General features: G+C 35.0%; 1 protein-coding gene across 9 annotated transcripts; it reads left to right on the top strand.

Annotated features, from left to right (window-relative positions):
- The first annotated feature begins 531 nt into the window (after positions 1–531).
- Positions 532–26,044, top strand: LOC136346440 (uncharacterized). 9 transcript variants are annotated; one of them, XM_066295582.1, is made up of 15 exons: positions 532–666; positions 3,273–3,499; positions 9,665–9,897; positions 9,954–10,121; positions 10,256–10,339; positions 17,019–17,206; positions 17,469–17,705; positions 17,756–17,944; positions 17,993–18,272; positions 18,324–18,444; positions 18,504–18,586; positions 18,676–18,802; positions 21,823–21,889; positions 24,197–25,639; positions 25,694–26,044. In XM_066295582.1, the coding sequence occupies exons 2-15, from the start codon at positions 3,312–3,314 to the stop codon at positions 25,769–25,771; spliced, it is 3,486 nt and encodes a 1,161-aa protein (XP_066151679.1). In that variant the 5' UTR covers positions 532–666; positions 3,273–3,311; the 3' UTR covers positions 25,772–26,044. The 9 variants fall into 9 exon arrangements, with proteins under 9 accessions (XP_066151679.1, XP_066151681.1, XP_066151680.1 ...); XM_066295584.1 differs by having other exon boundaries at positions 564–666; positions 3,111–3,499; XM_066295583.1 differs by lacking the exon at positions 532–666 and having other exon boundaries at positions 2,772–3,499.
- Positions 26,045–27,222: the final 1,178 nt, after the last annotated feature.

Genomic DNA, 27,222 nt, shown 5'->3' with positions numbered 1-27,222 from the left:
TAAAGTAAATAATATACAGGGTATTCAAATTCATAAAAAAATCCAAAAAGACTATTTCCTAGTTCGGATCTGGAATTTCCAACCTCAGTTAATGGTATTTTGTAGTGTATGTTAAGATGTGACTACTCGCGAAATTTGATTTAGTTATAACGAGTAGGATAAAAGTTATAATTACACAGTTAATGAGGAGAGAAAAAAGAAAACGCAGGTATCTCGAGAATTAATCGAGATTTACCTACGATATATGAATTTAAATCACAGTGAAGTATTCTCACCCCTGGTAGTGTATGGGCAATTAACTCTGAAACACCCTGTATGGGCACACATGATGAATTTCTCCACAACCATACCATATGAACTCTGAAAGCACATTCTCAGCCCCGGGCCACTAGGCGTTGTGCTACGAAAGCACACCTGAAAGATGATGAATACTTTCTTCTTTCTTCATTCTCATGATTGAATATTCCGATTACGGAAATAACAGCCGTTGAGCAAATTTATCTGAGCAAGGTCGAGCTGCTACGTCGACGTATTGCTGTTGGGTGTAGTCGATTTTCTTATCTCGTGATTGCGGTTAAAAGCATCTGAGTACTTGGTACCATTGCAGCGAAGGTGCTTAAGTGCGGGACGAAGTACGCGTGTGCTTTCCGTTAGAACGGTTTTTTGGTAATTTTTAAATTGATTTTTTTGGAATGGGCAGGTTATGGATTGGTTTGATTTATCAGAAGTTCGTAAACACCCTATTCTAATTTAATTTTTGATTCAACAAATTTGAAAAGTCAATTTGAAGATAAGTGAAACTAGTGAAACCAACATCTTTTTAATTAAAACAGTATCGTGCGATATTAGTGATACGGTGCGTATCATATAGGCCATACACGACAACAGCAAAAGTATCTGTCGTAGGTACCACATCAGTCCACTTTGGTCTCAGAACCATGAAAGACGTTGCTAATGCATTTGCGATCAACCCCATCAAAAATTATTTACATCATGTGCATGTGCGAACAAAAAGGAAGTGAATTTTAATTATTTTGGAAGTTGACGTGAAGCCCATGTAGTGACCTGATTATTGAGCATCATCAGAGGTAGTACTGTAACACAGTTTGAGTAATTTTAATTGTGGTTTAAGATGGGAGATCGTTGACATGCATTATATTCAATAAATAAAGCGGATACTGCGGATTTTTGACATACATTATAGTTAATAAATAATGTCATTAGCTCGGATTAAACATTGACAAAGAGCCCGAAAAATTTTCAAATACGCATGTGCAATGACACAACATATCAACTAAGTAGTGTAATTTTAATTAAGTTTTAGTAGGTAAATTTTAAAGTTTATTTTCTCCTGTCTCTATGCAGAATTCCCCTTCATCTTAATAAAAATAGATCTTCAAAATTGCGAATCATGGCTGGTTGGATCGCAAAGATTTAGCAATCTAAGTACCTCGGATACTACTGGCGCAACATTTCTCTCTATTCATCTTGATCTCCGACATTATTTTTCATTGTTTTCCAGCCCAATCTGATAACAATTTGTGTACCTTGTAATGAATTGTACCATGTGATAAAATCTCTTAATTACATATTAAGTGTAAAGAAGAATTATGACATCTTCTTACGCACTTACAATTCAAAATTCAGACTGAGCAATGGACTACCATTCAGCTCCTTTTGTCGTAGTTACTTTCTTTAACAGTTCTTAGATGTTTTTATTTCCAACTTCTAAAGATTTAAGATATTGATAAGCGCCCTTCTGTAATTCCCCAATGTTTTTCTTTGACTTTGTTTCTAGAGCGCCTAATTACTGTACTAGTTCTTTCCAAATCACATAATTCTTTCAATTGGGTATGCAGGATATTTCATAAACATACCCACAAAATTTCAAAAGATATAGAGTTCAGAAAGACAAATATTTAAATCGAATAAAGTTAGGTCTCGAATCGCTTCGTTTCCAAGATACAGTGTTTAATTTCTTATTTTTTTATATTTTTTAAATATTTCAAAAACGATTTGGGATAATGACATGAAATTAGGGACACGCGGAATAAATGTGCATGTCCTGTAGTAGTTAGAACATTTCCACCTAGACCAGTGGCGTCTGTGCGGCCATCCAACTTTTTTATATGAATAACTAACTCAGAATTTAACAGAACCATACTTTAGAAAAAGAGTAGTAAATTGCGACGAGGTGTGTTTCACACGTTTGTCTGCATGGCCTTTACCTCTACTAAAAGAAAAGTGCATCAATTTCTCCTAAAGAATTTAAAAAATTTGCACTTGGAAACCTATACTGGTTTTTTGGTAGGCACAGGAATGAGAAATTATTTTTTATCTTGAAAACGACTACTTGTGCAACAAAACATAGTACATAGTAAAACGTAGCCTTTTTTTATTAAGAATTGATGGAATATTAAAAAATATATATTAGTATTAAAAAAGTCAGTAGCGCACCATCTATTTTTAATTAAAAACATCCCATTGCCCCATTGTTCGTTAAAAATACCCCAATAATCTGCCTACTCCAGAACATGCACATTGATTCCCCAATAGCGTGTTCCTAATTTCAAATCCTTATCCCGAATCGTTTTTAAAATATGTATTAAAAAAAAAATAACATTCTGCATCTTGGAAACTAAGCGATTACAGACCAAAGTTCTAAATCTATCTCTATCTAAATATATTTTTTATGAGGTTGCATCCCCTGAAATTTTGTCACTATGTTTATGAAACACCCCGTATGAAATTAAAAATAATAAATAAGTTATTGGTTTCACGTATTATTGACCTTTTTTCACGGATCTCATTGATTTGTATTTTCTGGTGCAAGAATTAAACTTTCATTGATCATGAAAGCGGACTACGCAGACCCAACCTAAACGAGAAATTTGTTAACGTTAATTCGAGTCTCTCACTCGCTGCGTGAACAAACCCTTATCACGGTGGACTTCTACGACTAAAAATATGTAGATGGGAATATATAAATCAGTAAAACACTTTCAACCACTCATATTTCCCAATTAACGTTATCACGATGAAAGATACCTTTTACTTAAACCAATCATTGCCGATTACTCCTTTCTATTTCTCTTGCACGCCATTATCAGGAAGTGTGCCTCACGACCGCAATTAACCTGCCACAGACCAGAAAACCGATTAACCACAACCTTATCGACCATCAGCGCCGACTTATTGATAGTGCATCCTAGAGCTCGGATGCACTACCAATAAACCACCATCTGGGTGACACGGTTCTCTGACCCATACAGGGTGATTCATCATTTGCGCGACATAGTTCTCCTTTTTACATGATCCCGTTTTTCGTAAAATGTGACTTCGTGAAACATATTTGTGTGGTCACCGAAAGAACGACCAAGTACAAGATGCCCTCCGAGGGCATGACGTTAGTCACCACCGGGATTGGAGTCAGCGTGCTCGCTGGGATATTGTCGGGAGTTTGTTATGTGCTTGCACATGGACTTGGCATCAGAAGAAGGTAAGATGAGTGATTTTTAATTTAATCTTAATGATTCAAATGGGTCCCCAATAAGGGCGCAAACGTTTGAACAAATAATAATGAACCCGGGAAATCACCAAATGAGTATGCGCGAACCCCATCTTGACATTGGCAATACAAATTTATGACATTTGATTTCAAAAGTTCTTAACCTCACTTTTGATAGTTTAAAATTGCAAAAATGCAAATTTTCTGAAAGAGTGGATCCTATTGGTGTCGTTTCCTGTTTTGAAGACACAGGATATAGCTAAGCTACTGGTAGACCTAATTTACTAATAAAATGGCACATTATTATAAATATTCCTTTTTAACACACACGTATGTTACCATTATTTTTGCTAATATTATCTTCATTTATTAAATCTCTTTCGTAACAGGCTGCGGCAAACTGGGGTTTTCCTCGTTTGCAGCTCTTGTAGCTCACGATCGTTTTTAATGTATATTTAACCGAAACGGAAATTACTCCATAGCGTATAAAAACGTCGTTAAATCGTTTCAACTTTAGTAACATTGAAAAACTGATAAATTGTGTATCCATATTGCCGCTCCTATAGACACGCCGTTGATTTCTGATGTTTTAAAGATATTGATATTTCTGAACGGTTTATTAATCGTGGTTCTCTCCCCACTTTTACAGACCTTCTAGCGACTCCACTGATAGCTACTTTAACGCTTCACATTTTAAATTGTGCGGCAATTATTTTCCGGCTGAAATCAAGGTCTTCAGTGGCATATTAAGTAATAAAAGATACTGTTGAAAGATAACTGTGAGACCAGGATAATATAAAGTTTTCAATTCCACAACCCTTGTACAGACGCCCTCCATTTGTAATATTTAAATGATTTTTTTATTTGGAACGATTTGGTCGTGTAAAATGAATGAAGAATGTTTAACAGTTAACAACCTAAAAAAGATGATAAACAGGATTTCCACAGTGTGGTTGGCAATTTTTCTCATCGAAATATCGATATTCTTAGTATCGTATCAACTGGGTAATCAAGAATTTTATTCAAAGTTTTCTAACCCTCAAACAAGTGTAATGTGAGTTGTCTTACAATTGCATGCAGGCACTGCCCTCAACCCAAATATCAGTGAAAAATCAGTGTGAGACTGTAAATTTTCTGGTTAATAAATTTTCATATTCATCCACGTCTTAGAATTATGAACTTTTTAAAGCAAATCCTGTCTATAAGAATCAATTAAAGGCACCATAAATGTCTGAATTAACTTTCAAGTCTGTTCCGTACGGATGCAGACATCCGCCTCCGTTTTGACACATTCAAACCATTGAAAATCCGCATTTAATTGTTCTATAGTTTCGCTTTCGTTAAATAATTTTCTAGTAAATAAGGCTGAACCGATCGTTTGAAGCCCTATGAAAAATCAGTTTACTTTCGTTGTCAAATCACCTGCTCATTGGTATTGGGTTGATGCAAAAATAACGGTGATGTTTTTTTACAAAAACAACATTAAAATTTCCCAAAAACATGTTTAAATACACTCGCTCTTATATGAAATATTCCGCCTAAGAATAATAATAATAATAAAGTCTTGTAATTTTAGCAAAATAATGCTTCATAACAGAGTATCAACTAATCAAAATTTCGGAAAAAAAACATTTATTAGTTAAAAAATGAATAATTAGTGATATCGCTTCATACAGTAACGTAAGCACGCGCACTTCGCGGCATGTTTTATAACAAATGATCAATATCCTCCTGGGGCGTTTTATTCGATGCTAACTCAAGGTGGTGTGGTAGATCATCCACATTTTTTTTAAAGTCTTGATAAATTTCGAGGACAGTGACTAATCATGTCCCAAAGATGTTCGATAGGAGACAAGTCTGGTGATAGTGCAGGCCGAAGTAACATTGCCAATTGCGCTTTAAAGGGTACTAATACTGGTCTCAGGACATTGTTAACGTACCCATTTAGGTTTAGGGTACCTGAAATGAACACAGGAGATATTCGGCCAAGGTTCATCGCACCTCAAACCATAACACCAAGTGTTAAAATTGTATGGCTCTGTTCACAAAACGCATATTTCTTTTTTCACCTCGGTGTCATCTGACCCTTTTACGACTATCATCAACCTACAAACAAAATCGCGAATCGTCACTGAAAACGATATTGTTCCTCTGATAATTCCAACCAACTCATTCTTGTCACCAGGCCAATCAGGAAACTTTTTGTTATGAATTTAGTGGAAGTGGTAGATTTGAGCGGTATGAATGCAGGGCAACAGACAAAATTCTTCTATAAACCGTCGCCATGAACACCTGACGGTTTAGAGGGCGCGTCTAGTCTACTGCAACAGACCTTATTGTTTGAAATCGATTTTCACGGTCATTACTACTACGGGGAGGGCGTCCAGCTGGACGAGGTCCCTGAATTCCTTTTTTAGAACCACGAAAACCATACTCACGCAATATTGGTGTGATTTCGATTCAATCTTGGGGCAATTTCAGTTTTAAATTCTGGAGCATGTTCACCGTCGACTTCAATAACTACTTTCCATTTGCTTGGTAGACAGTCGATTTCGCGAGCAAAGATGTCACGGTTATTGGGGGCAATTCACACTTTGACACCGCCTCCAAGTAGTCAAAAATCGTCGTAAATTTTGTTTGATTGGCAGTTTTTCATCGATCGATTGACGTGGTATTCCGTAAGAGCTATGGTCGGTGAAGATGACGGTTGTAGAAGCAGATCCCTTCCCTTATTGGAAATAGATTCAACGAGATGACGTTAAACGTGAGGACGTACATTATCCCATACTTGATGGAAGACAATATGGTTTTTTTACGCGATCGTTCCATCTCGATTGCAGCGTAAGGACGATTAAGTTAAGTCAGGTAGACGTCCCTGTTGATGCTGATCTACCGCTTGCCATTTTTGTGCGGCATCCGCCACTGTTGCCGCTCATTCTCGTCATTCTACCAATAATAAATGCTGCTGGAACTGATCTAGTGAATTATTCCGTTTCTGTCTCACCAAAGATATCACATGGCCTTTTAAGGCGGCTCCGGGCCGAACGCGCTGCATTGTTAAACTCTGCACTGCGCAATGCGGCCTGTTGAATTTGAACGGTAGTCTACGAACATGGTCCGGCAAGTGTCGGTACATCAAAGGAATATGTTTGTTTCTGCGCGTTTGGTTTAGATGGGGTCGTAAATAGGTACGTTATATACGATTTTAATTTGCCTATTGATTTTAATTAAGAAAGTGTGCACACGAGCCAACTGGAACCAAGCCAGAATTTTTTTTGTTCTTTAAAACATATTGCGCCATTCAGCACCCTTCCGCGCTGAGCTGCATATTTTAAAGCGCGGCGCAGTTCGGTTCAGCGCAGCGCGCTCAGTCTGGAGCTGTCTTCGCAGTGGACGTCTTTCGGTATCCCTTTGAGAGAAACACCTAGCGATACGCAAACCTGCCTTCTTTTGACGTTTTTAAACAACAACCATAATTCATCATCCGTGATGAGACTTCTTCAGACAGGTAGTTTGCTCGATTTGGTAAAAATACGGACATATTCGGCTTTGTTGTTGCCGCAAAGCTCGTACGAGACCCATCCAGCTGATATCCACACTTTTCCAAGTCGCTCCAGACGCCGCACGTGGACATTGCGGTCTTGGGCTGGCAGCATGTTGGACAGGCTGCGGTCCTATTCCACGGCCGTCAAAAGTGCCTGGTCATCGCAGTCGGATGGTGGTCCTCTTCAAGCTTCCACTGCAAGGGTTACGTCGCCTTGTTTGAACTTATTGAACCATCTTTGCACTTGTTGGTTGCTTAATTCTTCGCCAAAAAATTCGTTGAAATCGCGACATAGACTGTGCTGCCTTCCATCCTGTTTCGTAGTGATACAACGTCATGTAGAGATCATTTTCGATAAGCATTTTTATTATTGAAACGGAGAAATTTTTTTAATAAAAAAAAGTATGCGAAGCCCAAATTTTTTCACGAAAAAAAAAATCATCATTAATTTTGCATCAATCAAATACTTTTTCTCATTTCAATGACGTGTTCCGTTTACTTAGAAACCTTAAAGCGTTCGTAGTACAGAGTATCTCGGATTGATGCCTTTCTCTCTAATTCGTATTCGTGACACTAACATTTTCTCTAAAAGGTCCTAATGTTACACATATCCCACACTGACCGTTACGCAAATTTCGTATGCGTTCATAGTTGGTTTCCGGATCAATGGCCGTCAAATGATGGCGCGATTCCGGTGTACCTGTGTCACTCCTACAATCAAAGCAAGGACCTAAACGCTCGTTGATCTCGTTAGTTTCGATTTATCAGGCGTCCGAAAAGGTATTTATTTTTTCATTTAACTGACGATTATTTTAACATATTTCGGATATTAGGACGAGTGATCTTGGGTGAACTCTCGGCGAAAGAAAAAAAATCGTTAACATTTCTCCTCTACCAGTGCTAATTGTTTGCAGCGGGTCCGATAGGGATAACAGTGATAAGGATCTAAGAAATGGTAAAAGCTTCTTAGAAATGGCAACAGGAAAAATTCGCATGGAGCGCAGCAGGCACAAAAAAAAATCAAACACATCTTTACTACCACCATATCTACTAATTTTATGTCCGATATACAAGTGTTAAAGGGCAAGCTTACTACAGTTTCAGTCTCTATCAAAGAAAGTCGCCAATGGCGATCTGCGCACTAACGAAGGCGATCCATGAATCTCGTTCTCCTCGTCAAAGCTCATAATCTTACATATCACCACCTCCAAAGTGCACAATAAGAACAGCAACATGAATACGTCCAAATGTGTAGTGTTCGTAGCCCTAACGAATCCTGGATGGTTGTCTGCATGTACTCCTACACCTTGTATGCTGATAATTAATGGCACAATCCACATCTTCACAACACACTTTCACGTAAGAGTTCCATGGCTCTTAGAAGGCTCGAGATCAAAAGTTCTTTCCGAGGGATGCATTTAGTAGGTGATATCTCAAGCACCAATACACTCAGCGACGAAAGTAAGAGTAATATTGGACATGAAAAAGATTACATCGCGCACAAATGAACTTTCTATCTTCTCTAAGTAGCACAACTTGGGTTGCGGTATTAAATAATATATTACATAACCGTTTGTTGCTGCTGTAATTACATCGGGTGCTTAAGGAGGAGCGGAGGTAACGCTACTTGCTTGGCGTCGCTGGTACTCGCAATATCGAATACCACCCACAGAGACTTAAATAAAATACACTTGACGTTGGTACTAGGAGTGATTTTATGATTATCAAAATAGTGATAAATTATTTTTATTTACATTTTATTCTACACTAGGTCAAGTACTCGTATAACAAGCTAGAACATTTCTCACGCTTTTCTGTTGTTATTTACATGGTAGAATCAAAATATATTTCCATATGTGGGTCAGCTTTATATGTACAGGGTTCTCCGATACTTAAAGAGCCGATTCTCTAGACTTTTCTAAGACGAAAATGTTATATAAACGTAAGTCCTAAAACGCGTCGTTTCCGACGTACAGAGCGTTAAATGCCATCAAGAAAAAAAAAAAATTTTTCTTCGTATTTTCAAAATGGCGCACGATATTTTATTGAAACTCGGTATACCTACACAGTAGTCCAAACAGCACATTTTCTTTCTATTTAAAGAAAAATCTATAACCATACACGTGTGTAGGGGTTACCATGCTGACTCTTATAGGAGAATGGGGGGTACTTTCCACCGGTATTTTCCAAAGTAGAAACATTTTTTTAAGTGACCGTTTCAAAATACACCAAAAATGTCTCTAGTGTTTTTTTGATACGATAAGTCATTTTTTGAGAAAAAAATGCCTCATTGAAAATGTATGCTGAAAATAATGGCAAATTTGTTAAAGAGGTTAAATTGACCATGCTAAACATATTCGTATTGCTTTTAATCGTGTCCTACGATTTTAACTCTTTTCTATTTATCACCCTGTATCTCGGAAACGGCTCATTTTCGGACATACATTTATATAACATTTTCGTCTTAGATCAATCCAGAGACTCAGCCCCTCAAATATCTGATCACCCTTAGTGACCACCTAGTGCGTTCAAACAGCTGGATAAAAATTATAGTTCGTATACTTCTGTACTTATAATCAAATTTTCACAACAATTCTTTTACTAATTTCCAGGTCTGACAAAAAGAAATTCGACTGGTATTGCGAAATCTGCGATACCTATCTCCATTCAAGTATTAATATACTGAACGACGATTTGGTCAGATGCTCAAAATGTGACGCCAAAGTCTGCACTGAGAAATGTTCAAAATTCATCAATCACTCAACATGGATTTGCAAGAAGTGCTTGAAACCGTCTGGATTGTGGTTCCAAGAGATTTCAGATGCAATTCGGTTTAATTCTCGAGGTAATTTTTACTTAAATTAATTAAAAGTATTGGATAAAATAGTGGATTAAATTTAGAGGGTGATGCGATGATGGACCAGGACCCAAGATCCAATTCAGACTTGGATACTTTGCAAAGATTAGAACGAGAACATGTTCGAGATTTCATCGAGAAATTGGTGACTGTTTTGCTAGGGGAAAATGTTGATAATGCTAGTGTTTCCATGTTGTACACTGATCGTCATTGTAAGTAACCTGGCATCACAAAGCGGTACTTATCGCTTCCATTATTGTCTTAGAATGAGTCAGAGTATATTCCCTTGATCTTGAAACTAATGCAGGATGTTTTTCAATTGGGGATTGAAGCATTATTGTTTCAGATGAAGGTCTGTTTGACAGATACCATGAGGATCTAAGTAATACGCTTAGAAAATTAAGCTCGGTTTTACACATTTCCATGTCCAGTAAGTTTTTCATATTTTGATCAGAACACCAGACACTCACGTGCATGTATAAGGTTCTCTCTCTCTCTCACACACACACACACACACACATGCACATTTTTAATTTTAAAACTTTGAAATTTTTCCACTACTCAGATTCTTTTGAATTCGTAGTGTACCGAGCGGTCCTAAACTTACTCCTCTTCCCCTCCCCGCTGTTAACTTTTCAACAATTTTTCATTATACGTTACAAAAACGACGGTTTTGGGCACAAAGTCGAAACTTAGACCAATTTCACATGAACAAACAAGCTTTTTCATTTTGTACATATCGTTTAATTAAGTTCGCATTGCATTTTTTACCAAATTTAAACATATTTTTTTCAAAAATTAATCCATTGATTTCGATTCGAAATACACGATTCAATGTATTTTTTAAAGACAACTTAACTTGAGGCGGCACTTGACTTACGTTTCGATTTTTAAAAATCGGCCATGGTGTCCTACCGGTGAAATACGCAACATTTAAAAAAACTAATAGACCTAATTCATGCTGGTTTTGAAGAATTAAATGAAAAATAGTTGAAAAGTAACTTAGGGAGTAATTTAGATCCGCACGATATATCTTGACCTAAAGCACACACATCGATTAAACTAGAATGCCTAACTATGCCTGCGTTTACATTTACATGGACACCTATAAGGACGTCACCTGAATATAAATTTCAGCGGTGGTCTTGGTCATGAAGGTATTTCGATGGATTTAGATTCCATTATTCCACATCATAAATTTCATCACATGCAAGAATTAATGTTATCATTAAACCAATAAGTTTATTACTATACAGGACGTGTTTGGGTCTTGTGTTAAAAGAAATTATAATTTCAGACGTACATGAACCTTAATCTAAAGTTCAAAAGTGTTAAAATACCCATTTGTTGACCGTCCTTACTTCATCTCCGCAAAACAAGTTTTCTACGTCGAAATTCGGTGATAAAATTTAAACAATTTTTTGTTGATCGCGGTATAAGTATTTCTAATAATGGACTTCGCCACACATCAGGCACACCTTGACCATCGTTATCTTCAAGTCACCTATACAATAATCAAGTCTTTATAGGAACATTTCGCAGTGGAATTATTCATTCAGTATTGGCGAATGAAGCCTTAATAAAACGTGTTGACCGCGTTCTTCTTGTTAATAACTTCGTTTTCTTTTATTGTGTGTGTTTTCAAAACGTGTGAATGGAGAAATGGTTGTAATTATTATTCATTAGTGAATCCAAAAAAGGTGTTGTGTATGGTAATGTTGATTTGATAAAGAGGGTTAGTTCAGGTATCAGATCAATCGTAGACATAGTTAAGTTTCTTACCGAGCGACAAAGGTAAATTTTTAGTTGTACATGGAAGAACAAAACTCCCGCATGAATTCGTTAAAAATTTAAGGAAATATTTTTCAAGAGAATACTCAAACGTGTCCAATAACGTTTTTAGTTTTGGATTTTTGACGTAACGGACATGTATACAGCATTCCCCGTGTGGTAGAAAAAGTACTTTTTCATTTTTTTTCTCATAAAACCCTGTGTATAATACGACGTTTTTGAGTTCTTTGAGAAATTCCGTACATATTTCATGAAACATACCCATATAATAATAATAATAAGCCAATCGATAGCTCGGATGAAGGGAGCAGAGTGCCTACTACCATCGTCACATCTCACCCCTATGGGCCTTTTATGGATTTACTTGAAGTATAAGATGTATTTAAATAAGCCCAACAAAAGTTAAAAAATAAAATTACTCAAGGAGCTCAACAAATGCCTCGCCAAATGATAAGAAAAGTTCCTGAATATTTTGAATTGCGGCTTGTCCACCACCAAGAAACCAGCGGGACACAATTCGAAGATTGAATACATTATGTTGCAGTAATTTGTATTGTTATTTTTTTAAGTAATAATAATTCTATTGTTATTTATTTTTTTTATAATATTTTTTGAGAACTGTTGAATTTAGGCATGGACATGTGACATGAAATATATTCAGAATTCCTCGACGAATTCAGAAACGTCATAATATACATATATGGAATTACATTACAAAAAAAGAAAAAAATCATTTATATACTACATCGGCAACCCTGTATACATACCGGTTACGTCAAAAAATGCACAACTAACAATTTTTGACGTGTTCCAACATTTCTAGAAAAAATATTTCTTTTAATCTTCAACGAATTTATGTGGGACCTTTGGTCCTCTGTAACTAGCAAATAATATTTGATGAAATAAATGGAGTAGTCCTTTTCACGAAAACTCGATAATTAAAAGTTTGCGCAAAATGACACAGATAATTCTTTTGAAAATTTGCAAATATAGGCAATCAAGCCATAGGTAGCCGGAATAACTAAAAGATTGGAAGAAATTCCTCAAGATGGAAAAACAATCATCACAGCTGTATCAATCTAAACCCTCTATGCCTTATACTGGGTGACCCATTTAAAACAGTTCACCTGAAATACTTTGAATTGATCTTTTTTCTTCGAAAAACCCCGAGACACGTCAATTTTACTTTTAACGTAGGCATTTTTAGATTGTAAATTCGTAGGTGTAGTCACCCCCTAAAGGGGGTGGCAACCCCTTCAAGAATCTTAAATGGCCCGGAGGGTCAAGTGGCACATCCAATCATAGGTATTTCAATTCTCTTAACAAATATGCTGAATTTTTTTTGCTCCGCCTTTAAATATTGTAAAAAAAAACGTTTTAAAACATCGCTGAAAAAAATCGAAAAAAATGACCTAAACTAAATAAAAATATACTCGCCAATATTATAAAAAATTATGTTTGTCACCGAATGCTTAAGATAAGGTGATGGGTTTTGTTAGCATCGAACGGGTAGTTTCATTCCAATTTTACACTGATCAAAATTGTACCGCAAAATTTGTCAAATCATTCAGCGATTCAAAGTATCATGGTTTACATCACTGCAGAGTGAATTGAAATTTGTCACCGTCTATTTCCAAAAACGATGAGATTGCCCGAGAAACTGCAAGAGTTTTTAATGGAAAGCATCCCGGTATGAATCTGAGCCGTCCATGTGCGGCGAATTTAATATCTAAATTTATGGAGACTGGATCCGTTACTAACAAAAAAACGTGAAAAGCGACACCGTTACCAACGAGACTGCAAAGATTACAATTTTAGGACTTATTGAACTTGATCATGTAAATCAAGAAAAGTTTATTTCAAGCACCCAAGAATTGGAAGCAATATCAGGCATTCCAAGTAGTACTATTTAGAGGATCTTGAAAAAGCATCATTTCAATCTGTATAAGATGCACCTCATTCATGAGCTCAATGAAGATAATCCAAATCGCCGTATGCAATTTTGTGAGGTTATTGGTGAAAAAAGCATATTGATTAATCTCAACTTTTTATATTTTGTATGCAGTTCATGTACGTAATTTTTTAGATCAACGTTTTCACGAACACTGAATTGGTAGAAGAGGCTTCATTGAATGACCCCCAAGATCGCCTGATTTAACACAATTGGACTTTTTCTTATGGGATTATTTGAAAATTATTATTTATAAAGCAAAATCTACCTCTTTAGAAGTTTTTCGCCACCGAATAGTGATAGCATGTGATGAAATAACCTCCGAAATGTTACAAAATGTTCGAGAAGAGGTTGAACAAAGACTTTATTATTGCATAGAAGTGAATGAGTCGCAATTTGCACACTTAATTAAATAAAACATTATTAATTTTTTTTTTTTTTTCGATTTATTTTACCGACGGTTTAAAACGGTTTTTTGACTATATTTAAAGGCGAAGCAAAAAAATTTCAACATACTTGTAAAGAGAATTGGGATACCCTTGATTTGATGTGCCTCCCTCGTGCCAGTTAAGATTCTTGAAATTCTTGAACGGGTTGCCACCCCGTTTAGGGGGATGACTCAACACCTACGATTTGATGATCTGAAAATGTCTCTCTTAAAAGTAAAATTGACGTGTCTCGGGGTTTTCCGAAAAAAAAAAATTCAATTCAAGATATTTCAGATAAACTGTTTTAAATGGACTACCTTGTATATGTCGGTTATACAGAACCGTTCTGATCAATTATAGCGTTTTGAATCACGTTGACATTCCAAATCCACTTTCGGTAAGTATGCCAAAATATTCCAATGTTTAAAGTGAATACACAGAATAGAATTTATTTGTAAAATGTGTCCGTATAAGAGCATAACACCCCGTTTCAAAGGAAATCGAATTTGCTAATATACAGGGAGTGTTGTTTAAAACACGCTCTCCAAGCAAGTGCAGTGTAAACGCATTAATTTTTAGCCACTCTGTACAATGTAAAACCACTTTATTTACAAATTCGTGGAGCTTTCCTAAACAATCTCTGTGTGTAACGTGTGGAATTACTTATATTTGCTTATTATTAGAAGGACAATGTTTCCCATTTTTTGAAAACATCTAAACTAGTACCGACCATTGGTCACCCTGTATAAATTTCAAACGGCAAGCTGATATTTTGTTTAATAAAAAATATTCAAGTTTTTCATGTTTAGACTAAAACGCGGATCGCAGGTTAGATTTCAAGGTTATAAATGAAAGACGAAACTATTAGAATGCATTTAAGTAATTATTTATAACTGTAGTTTTTGAAAAATTATTGTTCGATATGAAATCAAAGATGATTACCTTGTAACGTTTCTTCACTATTAATTTAATGTTAATATCATTAAATCTTACATTTGAAATCTTTCCGCGGAATATATGGTACATTTTGATCTTCGCGCTTCTCAAAATTAGACGATAAACCGACAAAAATCAAAAGTATTATTTATAGCCCATTAAATGAGTACACATTGATGATTCACGATATTTTCGATAGGAAACATACCGTTAGACAGGTACCTCTTTTCTTGTCATTTATGGCCTACCAGTTAAATTTATGAAGTAGAAGCTGAAAAATAGCAAATGCGAAAATTCTGCCATAAACGAAAAACTCTTCTCCAAGTTGCTGCTTCGGTTTAGCTACAGTTATCACTACTGGTTATTTTGAAAGTTTAATGGGATAAAATTATTGAAGCTAAGCAATTTTCATAATTTTGAATCCCCAAGCCAACCAAATGTTGCCGAATTTGATAAAATGAAGAATAAAATTGGAATTTGCCAATCAATACTGAGGAATGAGTATCGGAGGAACTGGGGATCAGCCGAAGGAGTCGGTAGAGAGTAGTGCATAAGAGCAAGTATAAATAACACCGAGGAGTACCAAGGAGCGTGAACGTCCACCAAATATTGATGATCTACGGGAAAGGGTAGAAATGAATGTTCGAGATGTAATTCTCGAACGTTAAGTATGTTTGTCTACTCCATCGTGCATCAATGCCATTTCATGAAGCTGAGTCAAACGAATTTTTAATGTTCAATGGGCTTGAAGGACCAAATTGTCTGTGCCTGTAAACCTTCGTATTAAGACAGCCACCCATTTCTTGATCAGAACAGTCTCTTGTTAAACAGATCTTTTTTTTACGAACTGTACTTCAAGACATGCTGCCAGGAGTGCCTCAAAGGCTTTGCTCAGTAATTTTCACAAAAATTGTCTGAGGCAAGTTTTAATATCGTCTGTGTTTTCCATCGCATCTCCCAGCCGGATTAGTTAAAGTCTCTTTTATATTTCTGGAAATTCACTTCTCATAGGCCATACATTGTACATACTCAGCAACATATCCGAACAATTTTTTGTGTAGCTAAGTATTATCATTTTAGTTATTTTATATTACCTAAATCTAGGTTATTTTTTCTCTTTGTTTTCTTTCCGGCTGGCTCTAGCTCCTCCTTCGTAAATGGCGGAATATCTTGATAAAGGACGGGAACCCGAATAAAAATGATGACTTCGACTATTACAATAACTCTAAAAATGTCTCATTACCTTACATTAGCTAATAATTGAATTACAGATAAACGATACTTATATGAGTACCAAAAGATAATATTATTACTGAGACACACCGAGAGGTTTTATGCTTAGTCAAACTTTTAAAAATAAATGGCTTTGACAGATTTATTGGCAATTATAAAATTTACGACTTTCTTAAATGGAAATTTACAAAAATATCATCCGCTTTTTCGCGCATAATTACTAAGTACCTTACTTATATAGCATCTACTAAATAATGAACGAACCATACAACCTTCAAATAGTATGGTATCTTTACTAACCATTTAATTGTACTTTATACGAAAGCAAATTTGCCTTTGACGTATATTGTCTAACTAACCAGTTTATGTTTATTTTAAGAAAACCTCATCGATTTTACTACACTTAGCAAGAAAGTACATGTGCAAATTTTCTAATCACGATAATTGATAATATGATTTTTTGTTTTACTTAAGTAATCCCTCTCATCAAATCACAACAAAAGTAATACCTACGCAACAGCTGTGAGACGGTGGTGCAAATCGTGAGATGTTTTTCACTGTTTTCGTTAGTGTTTTAGTGACACTGTATGTTCTTTTTTGTGCTGGATTATATGGGTTTTACTATTTCGTTGAAGTCGTATTGGGTAAGTGGCAGGGACTACTTAATCAACGCAACCATTGTTTCATAGATCAAAGTCTAATTATAATTACCTATATATTGTTCGGAAATATTCACATATTATGTTTTCCACCATGTTTTCTCTTTTTAGATTTGCCAGTAGTTGGCCAATCACCATGCACCGCCCACGCAGCCCTAAAGCAACTGATAGAAAAACTCTTAAGGGAAGCTGTGAATCTTCCCTTGTTGCAGCAAGCCAGACTTCATCCCACAAACCTTTCGGAAGAATCCACAAATGGGTCTTACGAAGATCTTTTGGCAACAGCCATCATCAACAAGGTAAAAAAATCTTCTTCCTTCTATGCTACGCCACTGGATTTTACTCTCTCAATTTAATTGAATTAAGTCAAGACCGAAAATCAGAAGCTTTACAAAGGCGCATTATTGTCTGCAATGGCGTCCTAAACCTACTATGTATTCTTAAGTTTATCTAATGTATTTTTACATGGCGGTGGTCACTATTTCAGTTAAAAAAACACGAAGAACTAAAAGGGTTAGTAAACATACAACTTTATCATTTTACCGAAAACCTACGTTTTAGATTGTGACCAATTGCCAGAACAACCTGCCATCGTCTTCAGCTAACAGCGTCTCAAGTCGATTATCGTCGTCATCGAAGCAAAGAGACGATAAAGAATATTTTTTCGGGAAGGAGTCTTTGGACTCCAAATGGAAGACCGCAGATCCGGATACCTCCTCAGTGTCCAGCTTGGAAGAGTGGCTACACAACAGCCCCCATCCGGGCTCCAAAAAATATGTGGACAAAGTTACCCTTATGGTAAAGTTTTCCTTCCCCGCCAAAAAGCAATGACATTAAACTTTATTCAGATTAAACAAGGCATTGAAGAAGTCGAAGATTTTGATTCTGAAAATGAAGATGAGGAATACTTGCGGTCCAGTTCCTCACTATTTAACGATAGTGAATCAAACTGGTTTTTGCAGAAGAGGAAGTTCCAGGGAACGAATTCGCCAGTCCCAGTTCCAATGCTTGTACCGAATCCGTCAGATGACGCCAAGGTCTGCTATAAAAAACTTCATTTATTATTTTTCACAATCTCTTTATAGGTACTAATCGGGGACAAACCTCTGGATGATACATCAGATTTATCAGATGTCGGATCTGCGTATGAGGAATATATTCAGCCCAACACCACCCATTCGCTCTTAGTCCAATCTAAAAACATTATAGGAGGAGGCAAAGCCCCCAGTTTTGAACCAAACGAGAACGCCGATGGAAGGAGTGAATCGTCCTCTGATTCAGGAGTGAAAGAAGTCAATGGGAAGGAACAGAAGACATTTGATGCCCAAGAAGTTCGGAAAACTGATATTTCTTTGGATGATGACAGTAAGTAGTTAGAAGGTGGAGTAAAGTAGTATGAAGAATTTTAATTTGAAGATGTGGATTATTCTTCGTTCTTGTCGGCATCAATTAATATGGAAAAGGAGAATGAGTATACAGAAAAGTATGCTTCGCTGCCTCGACAAATTGAGATCAAGAGTTCAACTCCACATAAAAGGTGAATATAAACATTTTTAAAAATTAGGGTCGTACTAATTGTAATGTATTTTTCATCAGTGACAAGAAACGACTCCTTCAAGGAGAATTTAACGACAGTAATTCGATAGAACAAGAAAATGAGACAGCTGCTGAATTCATTGGTAAGTATGGTAAAGTACAGTAATTTTGCCACCTTCGCCATTTACTCATATTTTTTATTCTTGTTAAATAAACCAATTACATATTTTAGGAGGAAATTATAGCAAAAAAGAAAAAGAAAAGTGGACTCACGCTATCGAAATGAAACACAATCCGTACACGAGAGAAAGCATTGACAAAAGGATTAAACGATCTAATAGTAATACAAGCCTTAGCAGGTTAGTATTTTTTCTCGTTTGTCTATTTACATCGGGTTTTGCGAAAATTGGTCTTGATAAATGGATATACTATCTTCCTTTCAATGGTCTGTATTCATCTTTTCTTTCCTGTCGAAGTTTCGATTCTTTATTGAACTGCATGATTTCCTTTCATTACTGTAATAAGTTAATTCAATTGTCAAGTTACTTAATTTACGTGGTGTGGTAACCGGAAAAATACTATTATTCAATGAAGATGTTTACTCTCGATTGGTCAATATAACTAAGCAAGGTGAACAGCATACCTTTAATATGGCTATCAATAATACAATATAATTACATAGAGGATAGAACTTGGTACCTTGAAAAGTTGTGATCGGGCTACCTAAACCAATATGGGTATGTTATCCTTTTACGCCAAGTGATGTAGGGGCCTTCTACAAATAATCAAAATCCTGACGAGATGTATCTATTTACGCCAATGGTGGCATTATTGTGTACGTAAAAGAAAATTTAACTCTTTTATCACTTCAAAGCCGTAAAAATTAAAGCGAACTCGACGACAACAATAGCAATCACTTTCCTTGAGATTACAGATTTAAATTTAATACAAACAACTCCCTAGATATTTCCAAATGACATCATAATGTCAAGTGCTTGTTTGGAAACTGAAAGTTGTTGTGATTTTGAGGAAATTTTACTTTAACAGTGATCCCAAAATAACGATTGCTCAATACTGCTACAATACTTTGACTATTAAATACTAAATGTTCTCTCGACACTTTTCGCAAACTGTTCGTCTATGGACAAAATAATAAATTAACGATGTCAATAATTTTACATATAATACATCACTACTTTTAAATAAGATTACGATAAAATAATTATACACCTACTCATATTTTCAAATAAAAGTTATGTTAACGTGCAACGATAAGATAATGCGAAATCAAAGTGACAATTAGCATTATTTCCTTATAATTTTTATAATTCGCTTATTACGAATTCGGTGTTCTTACACGGTCGGATCCTTGTTGCTTCAGTCTCAAACGGTACGCAGTATGCCCAGATCATTGCTGCAAATTTTTTCTGAAGACGCACAAAAGCGGCCTACCCCGCACATGTAAGTAGATAGAAATTATACACAAAAGAGGGGATAAGACCAAATGGTTAAAGTCCTCAAACGGTTATGCATTTATACTCGTAATATTATGAGTTTGGTTAAGATTTTATGTGAAAGCAATTAGGGGTAAAGGGGGAAGTAGAAGAACGATTTAGATGCAAAAGTTATACAACGGAGGCGGATTATAGACTGATTTACGTAAAGTGTTGTCATTAGAACTTAAAAGCAAATCCAAAAATGTGAAAATATGGAGAGGGTCTCATTGCAAATAAGCAAAGTAGAGTCCTAACGCACCTTTTTAAGGCCACCTTGTATGTTGAAAATGTTTAGCTCATATATTGGCCTACATCTAACAGTGCATTTAAACAATTTTTCTACCTCTACGAAGTTTTGAGATAATTGCTCTCACATGAGATTTAGAACGCCCACGATACAGTAATAACAAGAATTTTGATTTACAGAGGTGTCTCAAATATTTGACCTCTACCTACAAAAGTATGAAGTCTTAGCATGTCATTCCTATACCTTTTTAAACATTTTTAAAAATAATTTGCAAAGAACATGGTACTAATTGGTATCCTATTTCTAAACACATGCCACCCTCAATCTGCCGTAGTTATAAAAGATTATTTTTAGATAATATAAATAATTTTATTATGTTATAAAACGACAAAACTAATCCCGAAAATTCGTTTATCTTATCGCGCGATTATTCAATGAAAAACTCTTCTGTTTGATGAAATTCGTAGTATTAAAAATGTCATGGATGATAGGTAATAAATAATAAAGTCCAAAATCGAATTAGCTTTTTTGATTAATTCCAGAACATGTATTATATTGATATTATGCCCAATAAGGTTCTTCTCGCACAATCTGGTAAGAAAGAAAAACATGGAGAGCTTAAACTTGATTTAACTCAGGTTGGTCGGGCGTGTGTCAAACTATTGGAACCAAACGAAACATCGGACTAAGTGGACACAATGGTCTCTACCAGACCGGATTTATCCAACTTTTTATTCTTAATTCGTAACTCATAAGTTGATTTATGCAAGTTCCTAATTTTTAAAAATGTTATAGCCACAACCCGCTACTATAACATTTATTTCACAATTATTTGTCTTGAAACTCTGCCAATCCATAATTTGCAACAATCCCTGCAATGAATATTCTCCCAAGCAAAAGTTATGAGTATTTTATATTTGTTAAACCTAAAATAACAATTATCCTTCTCCCGCTGTGCATGTGTTAAGAACTGTTTGCCTAATTCATAATCCTAAATTGATAAAAGTTTCCAAATTTCAAGGTTATGAAGTAACAATAGTTTGGAAATCAAAGATTAAGGAGGTGAATAAACCGCGTCATTAAATAATGTTATTAACTCCTTAAGGATTAGCAATTAAAAATTAGGAAATTAGATGACCGGTGGTCCCCGTAAAGGTAATTGGACATTTGAGAAGTTTGTATAAAAATGAAACTCCCTTACCCATTATTGGCCATTGTCATAAACATGTTCCCAACATATTGTAGAAGTTTTCCGGCAATCATTTATTTTATACTACTACTAGAACAATGATCGCTTTCGAGAGACCCCAAAAACGATTTCTGTTTTAACGCGTTCACTCTCTAACGCACTAACACTCTCTAAATTCTTCTTATCTAAGACGCTTTTGGAGATATTATTAAACATAATTTAAAATTTGCATCATTAAAACGCAACAAAACCGATATAAAATAGAAAATGTTCCATTTTCCCCAGCAGAAAACATTCAAATCGCGACCGCAATTTTAACAAAACGAAACAATTGACAAATGTCAAGGGTAAATGTCAACATTTAAATTTCAGTATGTTTAAATTTTGAGTATTTCAATCCCTTGCTACACGCATGACGTATTCAAGATGCACAATTATTCCTTTCAGCTATGGCCCCGATTACTATGCCAGACTGGCAGGAAAGCCTTCCGGAGGAGGAAAGCAATCTACCGAGGTAAGTCTAGAAAGCCAAATAAAGAACCTGGAAGAAATCTCAACTTATACCAGTTTACCTAGACGTTTATACTCTCCTAAAAATTCTAGTAAAAATTTCGTACAAAATCCTTTACTTTATTTTCCTAATGAAGGCAATACGTAGAAGGGATGTTGTCGATATAATAGGGGCATGTATTATTTGTCCGTTTGTGTAGGCGGTAGAATGAGAAAAGAAGGGACTAAACGTAATTTAATAAAGAGCATTTTTCCACTAAATCTATAGAATTATCTTTAAATCGAATATTCATACTATGGATTTTGTGTATTGAATACTGTGCCAACAGTTTTGGGTGCCAGTAAACTTTTAAGTTACCAATTACAGCCATAATCTCGTTGATGCAGTTTCTATAGTAATTAATATGTTGTAGTTATTATAGTTAAAATAAATAATTGTATTTGAAAATTGTATGTGTTTTAGTTATAAAACGCCTATTGAAATTAGGGTAGGTGTGAATGTGGCTTAGGGGTAACTTTGCAGATTCTAACTTAATCAATTACTAACATTTAATAGGGTTACGACTAACAACATCGATACAGCAGTAAAAAATATGCCGCTACAGCGAAGTCACATTTGAACTACATATATGATTTATCTGCTGATATCCTAATTGAGTTCCGTAATAGGTTTTTTTTAGCATTTTCCTGCAATTAATTAATACTAATTTTAATACTGCCTACACAACTAATTATAAATTTTTCGCAAAGCGTTATCTGATCACTGTATATTGATTTAGTAGATAATGGCCAAATATCCTTCAAAATGTGGTATATCATAGATAAAATAGTCATTTAATCGATATTTATAATCTTTGCTAAATACTGCTACAAAATGTTATTAAACTGTGCATGAGAATAACGTTGGAATGTGAGTTTCTCTAACTTTTTTGTTACTTTTAAAAGCTTTTCATCAGGTTTGTTAATTTGCTAGCAGGTAAACTAAACTGAAATAAGTATGTATGTAACCAATTATCAAATGCACAGTTTTATGTAATGGGTTATTTAAAGATAACATTTGCTAACGTGTTTATGATTTTTTTTTCTAATTTTACTGTATAACCAAAAAATCTTAAGGAGATGAGGACACTTAAATATATTTAAGCTATGCCCTGTAGCTCTAGAAGTAGAGCAGCTATTATTGATATTAGTCCTATTTATGGAACTCATTTATGGAATGAAAGACCTGCTTTTGTTATGGAACGGCCACCGCTTTAGAAAAAATGTTACTTTCTTTGTTAAAATTTAAAGAAATTATGTACTATAGCATATTCTGCCAACTCTACTCCTTTCCAGTTTTCATTTATTTAGCTTAAGTCGCATCCTAGATATTAAGAGAATACCATTAATTGGACATCATCTTGAAAGAACCTCCCTTAGAGCTCTATGTACAAGGTATAGCATATCATCGTGAAGATATTTCAGGGAACAATAATACCCTGGAAAACAAAAAAAAATCTAATATCATGGTCAAAACGCAATATTTTCAATATACAAGGCGGCAAAATTTCACATTTTTTAAAAGATATTTCCAACAGTTTTTATAATTTTGTTTTCATTTTTTTTAATTTAATTAAATGTTACGAACTGTTTCAGATAGTTGATAACTGATGCGCATGACAAAATTTTTCCTTACTTTATATTTTTATTTTGCATCGATATTTTTGCAAATCCTACGAAAATTGTGGAACATACAAAAATACTGTAAGAGCCTAAAAAATTAGAAAATTGAAGAAGAATTTTAAATTTGCTATGAGGATTCTCATAGGGGGTTCAAAAAAATACAAAGCATAAAATGCATGATCCAAAAAACATCCTGTATGAGGGTATCGACAATTTTGACTTTTCTTCTAGACGATCTTAAGAAAATAGGCGTACGAAATTTCAAAAATTTGACTCAAGGCACACGTGAAAATAAATGCAAAACATGAGAAAAAATGTGAAACTTTGCCATTCTGTATATCGCTAACGATGTGTTTTGACCATGAAACTGTTAGCATTTTTTACTATTTCACAGAATACTATCGGTTACTGAAATATCTCCTTAATGATATCTTACACCTTATATTTCAAAATCATTGTACAAACGATAAGGTTTCACAACAAAAACACATCTAATACTTAACTGTTGCATAAACTAACTCATTGAAATATTGATAAAGGAACGTGATCACATGCTTAATACATACTTTCCATGCCAAATCTTATTAAAATTCACCATTAACAACGAACATCATTCAACTTGTGACTAATAACGGCTAACCCCTCGTAGGTGAATGGAGTAGTTTGGCCCCCCCCATCACAACCCCAAGATTCCAGATCTTCGGGCACCCCTCCCGAAATACCGAAACTGCCCCCGCCCAGCAGATTTATCGAAGTTGAGGAAATTTCTCTTCCAAGGGTTCCCACAGTAGTACCTCCACCTCGACCTTCAATTTTAAGTATCAGCAGTGACCCACCTCCGGAACCACCCAAATCTTTACCCCCTCCAAGAGAAACTAATGGAATTCATCAAGCTGTAAAAGCGATTGTCACTCCAGTTGACGAGGAGGAATCCAGCATGAGTTCCACTGAAGCTAAAACCACCTCAGACTCGGATTTGAGCTATGTAAATTCATATGATGTCGAGCATTCTCAGGTGGTGAAAACATCTAAGAGTGGAGATGTTCATATACCAATTAAGGCCACCCCTTTAGGACTTTCATATAAATCTCTTTCAAATGGTAATGACGAGCAGGAAGTTTTTGAGGTTGCTGTGCCTACTCCCAGAACCACGGCCACTCAGTCGCGTAATTACTCCTCTTTGCAGATGCACAGGCAGGGGAGTGAATCAAATTTAATTTCCGATCAACCAAAAGTGTTGCACCAACGAAAAGATAACACCTTAATTTCGAAGATATACAAAGACCCTAAAGTCAGGCTCTTTTCACTGCAAAGTAGAGAGGAGAGTCCTGAAAGTATAGAAGAGCATATCTCCCCCACATATTACAGAGAAAAAAACCTAAATAAGGGACATAAAAGCAATTCTGACGATGGGCTGACCTCAGAAGCTGAGTCTGGAAAGACTGGGAAAATGTCGTTTTTTAGTTCTGAAGAAGATTTGCTTTCGCTACAGTCTGATTCAAGTTTTCGCCCCATTGAGGTGGTTTCTGCTAGTAATGGCGAAGTTAAGGTCAACGGAGTAACGCGAAGTCCTCCTCTAACACCGAGAGCACAGTACTTTAAACGGATGTATAGTTCCCACGAAGACTTGTTGTCTATTGACGAAAATCAATCAGTTACATCTATCCCTCCTAGGAAAGACAACACGATAATTTCAAAGATATATCAAGACCCCAACGTTCGGAATTTTGCCTTTAAGACCCATGGACATTTTGTTCCAGTGGAGCCCGACTATCACCAGAACATTCACAAGCACTACACACCAAAACGCTATGTAGACTCGTCCGCGGAAATAAGCCTAGAAACTTCTCGTCAAAACAGCATTACTCCCAATTATTTACACTCAGATCATCTAAGAACTGCCGCAAACGGATCTGAATGCTCAGAAATTGCGGAAATGGCCAATAAACATGCGGTCAGTGAGGTGTTGGAAAAGTGGCACGAAGAGGAGCTAAATAAGAACAATTCCTTCCAGAAAACTGCATCAATTGACGATTTGGATAGTATTCAGATCTCAGTTCGGGATTTGAGGAAGAAATTTGAAAGTTCGGATGTACGTATCTTTGACATTTCATTGTGTTTCTTTTGTATAACGTTTCTTCTGTAGGTGTCGAACAAACCGGTGGTGTCCAGCTTGACCGCCAGAAGTCTTTCCATGCAAGTAAGGGAGATTTTAAAACAGTAACTCATTATAAGAATATTATTATATGTAACAAATGTATAATAATGTCTATGATTCAAGATAGATTAGGTGATATTAATCCACTTATCTTTGAAAGTATGTGTATATGTAAGATACAAGTCAGTAGGTTACCTGATATTGATATGTACAAATAAAGTTTTGGCCATGTATTTGTTAAATAGTATTAAAAACAATAATATATTATGTTATATACGTGTTTGAAAATTTAAAAGTATTTTGTTTCAAAAATTAATGTATTATATTAATTTCGTTATACATGGTGATTTTTAATAGATTGTACGATCCCCTGTATGATGTAAAATGGATTACTTAACGTCTTCTACAATAGGATACACTCAGCATTCTATTTCTGTGGAATATCGTCTGAACTTGATAGAAAAAGTTATAGAAAATTTAATTGACGATTATCACAAACATTTTGTAAATTAAAAAGTTATCATTATTTACGACTAAAATTAATCTAATAACTTCCTTTCTGTATAAACATGTCTTACTTCAGAATCATAGATTAATTTTGGTGCCTTATGAAATTCGTGATTTAAATTTTTTATATTCTTGCAAATTTATAAATAAGACTGAACTGTGGGTAAATGTTTAACTTAATATTTTAATTTTAAATTTTTGCACTGTTTTCGAGAACGCGTGTCATTTAGTGCATAATGAAATATATTATTTTTCTATCACTGTTATATGAAATTAAAGTTTACATAGGAACAAAGAGTTGTCATCAGTATGGGTTTAAATTTTAATTAAAAAAATCGTTCATCAATATTATATTTTTATAAAGTTCACTTGATATATTTTGATAAATAAAAATTTGCCCGTTTTTTTACTAATCCCGGTTTTAGAACATTTTAATCCAAAATTATTTAAATCGATCTATAATTTGTAAATATTGCTTAAGATCTAGCATTCCTAAAAATTTCAAAATTTCGTGTAACTATATTTTCAGAAACTCCTAAAACAGAATTCGAATCTTAACTAGCCTTCAAGTCAAAGTTCACGCAAATTCTCAAAATTTATAAAGTCTATCCTTAAAATTCTCTTAAATGATTAAAATGATTTCTAAGGCTAATTTCAGTTGAAACTAATAAGGACGCACGTCTAGAAGGAAATTTTGATAGAATTTGAACTTAGTTACAGCTGATACAAACTTGTTTGCTTAAGTTATTCTTAAAATTATTTAAAATCTTCAAAACTCTAACTAGGTTCATTGTATATTCCTGACAATCTAGATGCTTTAGCTGAAGCTCTTGGTGGTATTAAAGTTTTAATCTTTCAAATCAATCAACCACCAATTCAGGTTTTTATTTATAGCCAGTAGATACAATTATCTTCGTCTAATTTTAGTCAAAGTTAAAGTATATAAACTGTCAAAAATTAGTTTTCTACATCATTGGATTATACTTAAGCCTTAAAACTACAGTTATAGC

Source organism: Euwallacea fornicatus, chromosome 23 (assembly GCF_040115645.1).
Source record: "Euwallacea fornicatus isolate EFF26 chromosome 23, ASM4011564v1, whole genome shotgun sequence".
Taxonomy (NCBI): domain Eukaryota; kingdom Metazoa; phylum Arthropoda; class Insecta; order Coleoptera; family Curculionidae; genus Euwallacea; species Euwallacea fornicatus.
This window is presented reverse-complemented; position numbering and strand designations above follow the sequence as displayed.

Coding starts and splice junctions, on each gene's coding strand:
- LOC136346440 (XM_066295582.1), top strand. CDS start 3,312: ATGATCCCGTTTTTCGTAAAATGTGACTTCGTGAAACATATTTGTGTG. Junction 10,340..17,018: donor TTTACACATTTCCATGTCCA/GTAAGTTTTTCA, acceptor TTCTCTTTTTAG/ATTTGCCAGTAGTTGGCCAA. Junction 17,207..17,468: donor CAACAGCCATCATCAACAAG/GTAAAAAAATCT, acceptor CCTACGTTTTAG/ATTGTGACCAATTGCCAGAA.